The sequence below is a fragment of the Lycium ferocissimum genome, chromosome 6 (assembly GCF_029784015.1).
Source record: "Lycium ferocissimum isolate CSIRO_LF1 chromosome 6, AGI_CSIRO_Lferr_CH_V1, whole genome shotgun sequence".
In the NCBI taxonomy this organism is placed as follows: domain Eukaryota; kingdom Viridiplantae; phylum Streptophyta; class Magnoliopsida; order Solanales; family Solanaceae; genus Lycium; species Lycium ferocissimum.
Window position 1 is genome coordinate 15,025,209 of NC_081347.1, and position 6,926 is coordinate 15,032,134.

The 6,926-nt window shown below is 32.5% G+C and overlaps 1 protein-coding gene across 1 annotated transcript; it reads left to right on the forward strand.

Moving 5' to 3' along the window:
- Positions 1–242: 242 nt before the first annotated feature.
- Positions 243–5,210, forward strand: LOC132059403 (probable WRKY transcription factor 45). Its single transcript, XM_059452013.1, has 3 exons — positions 243–524; positions 638–790; positions 4,672–5,210. Exons 1-3 carry the CDS (start codon positions 256–258, stop codon positions 4,868–4,870), a joined length of 621 nt encoding a protein of 206 aa, XP_059307996.1. The 5' UTR covers positions 243–255; the 3' UTR covers positions 4,871–5,210.
- Positions 5,211–6,926: the final 1,716 nt, after the last annotated feature.

Here is a 6,926-nt window from a genome sequence, read left to right on the forward strand (position 1 = left end):
CATTACAAGACATAAAGTCTTCTCAAAATGCGACGACTCATTGAAGCTGATATCGTCATCAACATGACATCAATACAACCTACAAAATAGTGCCATGTGTCAACAAAAGCACCTTCCTTGTATCCTCCAAGAAAGAATCCATGAATGTGACACTTAAAATTAAAAGAAAATAAAGGGGAAAAAATAAAACTATAAAATAATAATAAAGAAATGGAAGCAGGAGCAACAAATAGAACCAAGTCTTGAAAAGTCATCATGTCAAGACCTTCTAACACTTCATCACACATTTCCATCTTCTCCCTTTCAACAATGGAAAATTTTCCCTATAACTCAAACCCTAACCCTAATAATGGAGATATTTACAGCTCCAATTTCATCGGTACACCGGAAAATTTTGAGCTATCCGATTATCTCTTGCCTGAAGATGGATCCGCTGATGATTTTTTGTCACAAAATGAATTTGTTCAAAGTGTTTCCAGCAATGGATCATATTCCAATAATCTCACTCCAACCACTCATAACATGCAAGTGCTATACATGAATATTCTTTACATAAGTTTTCACCTTTAATTTTGGTGATAAATTATGTGCATTTTATTGGTAAAATTAATTACTTTTATTTCCCTATTCTTAACAGAAAATGTACAAAAGGTGTAATAAAGAAGTACAACAAGGTGGATGCAAAGTCTAGGGTTGCATTTAGATTTAAATCAGAGAAGGAGGTGTTGGATGATGGATTTAAATGGAGGAAATATGGCAAGAAGATGGTCAAGAACAGTCCAAATCCAAGGTAAGAATAGTTATACTCTTGTCCATTATTTCCCACTTGCTAGTTGTATTTTCATATGATGATCTATAACTTTCACTATGCATTCTCTCCTGTTAATTATAAGATCATCATTATTGCTATTGCATGCGCAAAGTGCCATAATAGACCTTATTGTTTCATTAATGTCACTACAATTGGTATAGACAGAATCACTGTTAAGTATAGCGGATTCACGTGATAAACATTACTGTACTTTCATAACATATATATATATATATATATATATATATATAGGTGTAGGTGCTCTTATTATAATGCGGCAGCCTTTTGATTTTGGTTACATATGCGTGACACATGCATTATCATTTACCTACAACATCTCCACAAACAGACAAAGTTAGCAATCTAACCTAGGAGTGATTAATAAATACCTAGATCAAACATTAATTACACAAATATATACAAATTAGTAAGAAACTAAGGGGTCGTTTGGTAGCTGGTTAGAATTATACAGGTATTAGAAATGTAGATATTAGTAATGCAGGTATTAGTTATGTAGGGTTTAGTTATGCAGGTATTAGTTATTCAGGGTTTACTTATGCATGGTTTAGTTATGCAAATTATTTCGTTGAATGTGGATTTGTTATATTAAAAGTTAATAAATATTACTCCCTCCGTTTCAATTTATGTGAACCCTTTTGACTGGGCACGACATTTAAGAAAGAGTAAAGACTTTTAAAACTTGTGGTTCAAAATAAGTCTTGAATATTTGTGTGGCTGTAAATCACTTCATAAAGTGAATTTATTTCCAAATTAAGAAAGAGGTCATTCATTTTGGCACGGACTAAAAAGGAAATAGGTTCACATAAATTGAAACAGAGGGAGTATATACTTTTTGAAATTAAAATATTTGTTTACAAATAAAATTAAAATATTATATAAGTTTTTACAAAATATTAAAATATTATATAAAAATATTTGTTTAGAAAAGGAAAGTTTTTAAGTGGGAACTGATGAGGGTAATATTGTCATTTCAACTTTTTATTCATGTATTAGTTATTCATGTATTAGTAATTCCATCTTCTACCCCGCATAAAATAATACATATATTTCCTCATAACTTATACATGTATTAGTTATGCGGGTTTCTAAATTGCAAACCAAACGTCATATTAATTTTATATATGAGTAACTTACTTCCTAACTGGCTACCAAACGCGGTATAAGTATGCATAAATTAATACATCAATAAGGTCTCTCCTTACTAGCTACCAAACGTTGTATTAGTTATGCAAAGAATAATAAATGAATAAGTGGTCTCTTAACCAACTACCAAACAACCCCTAAGTTCATATACATGGATTAAGCCATGTCAGATTGATGTATAGATTTAGGTCTTCCTCTCTGTATCCCTCCTCAAAAATAAAAATAAAAATAGCAAGGTCAATGAAACAGCGCAAAAATACTCTCTTTTGTCATTCTCAAAAACATTGTGATGAAGAAGACAAAGATGTGTTAAGACCCTAGCTGTATATGAGGTAACCTATGTTTCTCACACCATCTAAAAATGTTGCCTCATCCGTATCGGATATGCCAACATTGCACTACTGGATAATTCGAAACGCACCCTATGATATTTTTGAAGAGTCCAAACAACATATATAAAAGGTAACATTACATACCTCCTATTATGTGCTTCTTTAGGTTACATTAATTTAACCTACACTCACGCGTGTGATTATACATGTCGCATTGTCGCATACTCGTCATCCCTATAGCCAGGTGCGGATCTAGCCATAAGCCTATAGGTTTACGTAAATCCAAAGATCTTTTGCTCAAACTCTATATTTGAATTAATAGAACCACTAAATACAAATATTTAATTGTAAATTCAGTTATTATTATATATTAACTTGAGAATATTGCAGTAGGAACCTGTAAACTTAAATCTTGTATCTGCCTCTGCCTATTGCTAGAGCTTGTTTTGGTTGACCACCTTAACTAGAAATTGGTCCACTTGATTGGGACCAAGGGGCTATTAGAAATACTAAGTAGTAGAGCCTAAATGAGAAAAATACTTCCAATTTCAGCTCTTTACTTTCTTATTGGAATGAGAAACCTATAGTAATTATATAGTAAAACTAATTAAGTAAAAAGATTAGGTTAGTTCCAGTGAGTTTAGTCACACAGAGACAAGGATCGAGCTCAATCTTAATAGTAGCTTATATGTGAATTTGCAACAAAACGGTAAATCAGTTTATATAATTTATAGGAGCTAGCATCATTAAATAAAAGGGACAAGCTTCTCAGTAACTTTAATTAAGTAATAGAGCATTGAATGAAAAGGAGTTATATAACTAAGAAAATTTTGTGTAAAAAGAGTTGCTTTGTATACTTTATCATAGACATGCACAGTTAATTATAGGACAATGTCATATCACATACACTAGCCAAACTGATATTGATGAAAATTTATGATAAGGCCATATAAGTGATGAATGTGACCTTTTCTTTATAAAACAAATTTGGCTTGGAATTGCCAAAGTTGTTGCAAAAGTACTATGGACAAGAGAGGGAATTAAAAAGGGAGAAACAAACAGAGAAGATAACGTTGTGCTTTTTGTTTCTGCTTGGAACCCACTATTAGAGGGAAACTTGAAGTGTTGAACATCAAAACTTGAAGTCTTGAACATCAAATCACTTTATAACTTGTCCAACTAGATAGAAAGGAAGTTTTGTGTGTGAACCTTAGACTAATTATCTTCACATCTAATCTAATTAAGAGGTGTCCATATTTGCATGAAAGCACTATAGCAGAACTAATAATTTTAATAAGGGAATTTCAAAAAATGCAGCTACTTTTAATATTATTCTTGTTAGGTCCTTTGCTTGAGTAAGATTTTGCTGCATTTTCTTATTGTGTCCACATAAAGGACGCTTGTGTCACTTTTATTAGCATGAACAAAAAAAGCAGATAACTAACAGTACCTTTCATCTTTCTTGGTGTTAACTGGCCTAGCTTTTTAGTTAAAGTTGCAAAAGTATATATGATTAACAAGAAGTTGATTCAATAGAAATTAAAGCCTTCCATATTATCTTCTTTTTTTCTTGTATGATATTGCATTATTGCCCAACCTACAAAACGACGTCTACTTCTACACCATTTTGTTGATATTGACTAGCTAGAGTATAAATATTTTTCTACTCTAAGCTTTCATATGAACATTCTCTTGCCTTCTAATTAATCCTGAAATAAAAAAGAAAAAGAATCAAACAAACTCAGCTATCACATCAGTTAGTCCTGTTGCATAAGTTGGTTTGAAAATTTAAAATATCTAAAGAAACTTGGCCAGCTACATAAAAATGTTCACTTTTCCTTGTTAGAATGAAGTCGTCGTTATTCGTTGAATCTTATCAAACTGATGATTATCAATGGTATTCTTGAGAAATTAACTTTCTTTTACTTCCATAAATTATTACATATTTCACTCTTAAAGAGTTAAACTAATCTATCTTTGTTAAGTATTTTTCAAATGCTTTGATTTTCGAAATGCAAAAAGAATTAGTAGACCTGGTGTTTCTCGTGTAGTCTCTAAGTTTAATTTGTTGGAATTAGTCTATTTGATTTCAAAGGATGAAATTTGACGACAAAATTAATGTTCAAATTAGGAAAGTAAACCATCGGAACTTACAGTCTAGTAAATATCGATAAGAGTCAGCAGAATAAATATGAGCTTAGTTCTCGGTAGTGCTTGCTCTCCTCCTACTCTTTATTTTCCTAATCCTCTGTGTAGTAGAATCTTTTTATTGTTTAGAAAAAAAATATTGGACGGTACAATATTATCATTGTATATTATAAGTTGAGTTGATTATGACAAATGGGGACGTGACAATATGAACAGGCATTACTACAAATGCTCAAGTGGAGGATGTAATGTGAAGAAGAGAGTAGAAAGGGACAATGCAGACTCAAGTTATGTCATCACTACTTATGTAGGAATTCACAATCATGAAGGCCCTTTTCATCTTAACTACACACAATTCCCTCCCAACAATATTCCTACTCATGGCCTTCATAACCTTCACAACCTTCACCTCTAGAACTTCTTTTTATTTTATTATTTTGGTTATCCCTTTTTAATATTTTGGATCTTTTCTTTTTCTTTATAAGAAGTTTGTAATTAGATTGGTCCAAACATTTGGTATTGGGCCTGAGAAAGATATGAGTGTGGCCCTTCATGACATTGGATGATTTACAAGAATGACCTTGGAGGTGGACGGTTTTGAACTTTTGACCTCGCTTGTCCCATGGGCAAAATTTTAAGTTAAACGATGTTTTACTTTTGAGTTTTGACCTTGAAGATTTACTCATGGGGCAAGCAGGGGTCAAAAGTTCAAGACCACTCATTTTTAAGGTCATTAGATATAATTTCCTGCAGTCTTTCCTTTTGGCCCAATATTTTTAATTTTATGATACTGTTTAGAACTCCGATCTTTGGTTTATTTGATGGGGGACCATATTCGTACAAGAGATAATTAGATATTGATAGAGCAAATTTGTTGTTACATTTAGGGTAAATTTGTGTGTACAACTATGCTCGTTTTGAGGAACCATATACTTTTTTTTTTTCCGTTTAAAAATGTTAAGTAAAAAGGAGTCCGAAACCTAAATGACCCACAAAAAAACCAAATGAACAAAATAGCCAAAAAAAAAAAAAGGTTATCATACTAACTTTAACGCAGGAATTTCCTGTGTTAAAGGAGTTAACCGTAACAGCACGGTCAATGCGGTTCTTAAAAGAAGCCCTATCAATTGTTTTTTTTTTAAATAATGTAATTGCAATGAACGTGGATGCTTACGACATAATTCTTCTTACGTTATGCTCTATAACCTCTTATCGATCATCTAAAAACTATCAACATTATGTCCATCTTAGGTAGTGACCTATAATTCCTTTAGCCTACTTGCAACTTATCAATATAAGCCCATTTGAGGGAGAGGCTCTAATCCCACAATGACAACTTGTGACTTGACCTTGGGAGTAATACGCTCGAATGATAAATCAGATCATGAACATAACGTATTTCCTCATTTAGCGTACGGAGTTTATGACATGGGGTTAATATATTTCCAGAAACTCTAGAAGTCTTCAACGATGCCTTTTGAACCTTATACGTATAACTTAACTTCAATAAACCTTATGACTCGCCAACAATAGGCCAAAACTAGTCATTTGATTCATGTGACCTTCAGATCTACATCCCATTAATTACCACCAGAAACTAGCCATATAACTCGTTCTACATATTCTTCTATTCCCCATTTACGCTCTTTAGGAGCTATCAACATAGTTCACCTTAAATAATCCCTCTATATCCAGTTCTGATCATATAGAACTATCGATATCATTTATCTTAGCTAATGTCCTACAATACCCTTAATCATACTTTAGAAACTATCAACATTATTCTACCTAATCACATTGACATAACTTGTCTTAAGGAACGCTGTACGACCCAACAATGGTAACCTGAATATCATCAATCATAATTCATCTTACACTATACTCTGTAACCTCTTAACCATCACATGAACACTAGCTATAGGGTGGCTTTCTTCGTAGCTAACAACCTACTTTCCCATTAATATAACTCATAGCTAACATCATGCTTTACCTCATAATCTATAATCAATCAACAATCTCATGTAAGTTAACCATACAATTCATCTTAAGTAGCATTTCGTCATCAGTTTATGATCCTTAGAAGCTGCCACATGACTGTCTTATTTAACTCTCTATACTTCAACAATAACTAAGTAGAACTACCACTATCCATTCATCTTAGGTACGTTCTACAACCCTTTTTATTGACACGCTAAGAACTTTCAACACCCCTGATCCTAAACGTGTTCTATGCCCCTTTTTGGACAATGTCTTAGAAATTCAACTTTGTGCGGGAACCATTCGAATGGAGTACTGATATCGAAACATATGACATATCCTTGTTCAGCTTATGAGATGTGTAACGTGGAAATGATACACTTTTTTTTTGTAACTCTAGACTTTATAATAGATTTAAGGGAACCATAACCCAATTCCCAAGCTATTAATATCATCCCACCTAAGGGAACACTCTATTCCTATCATGATAACTC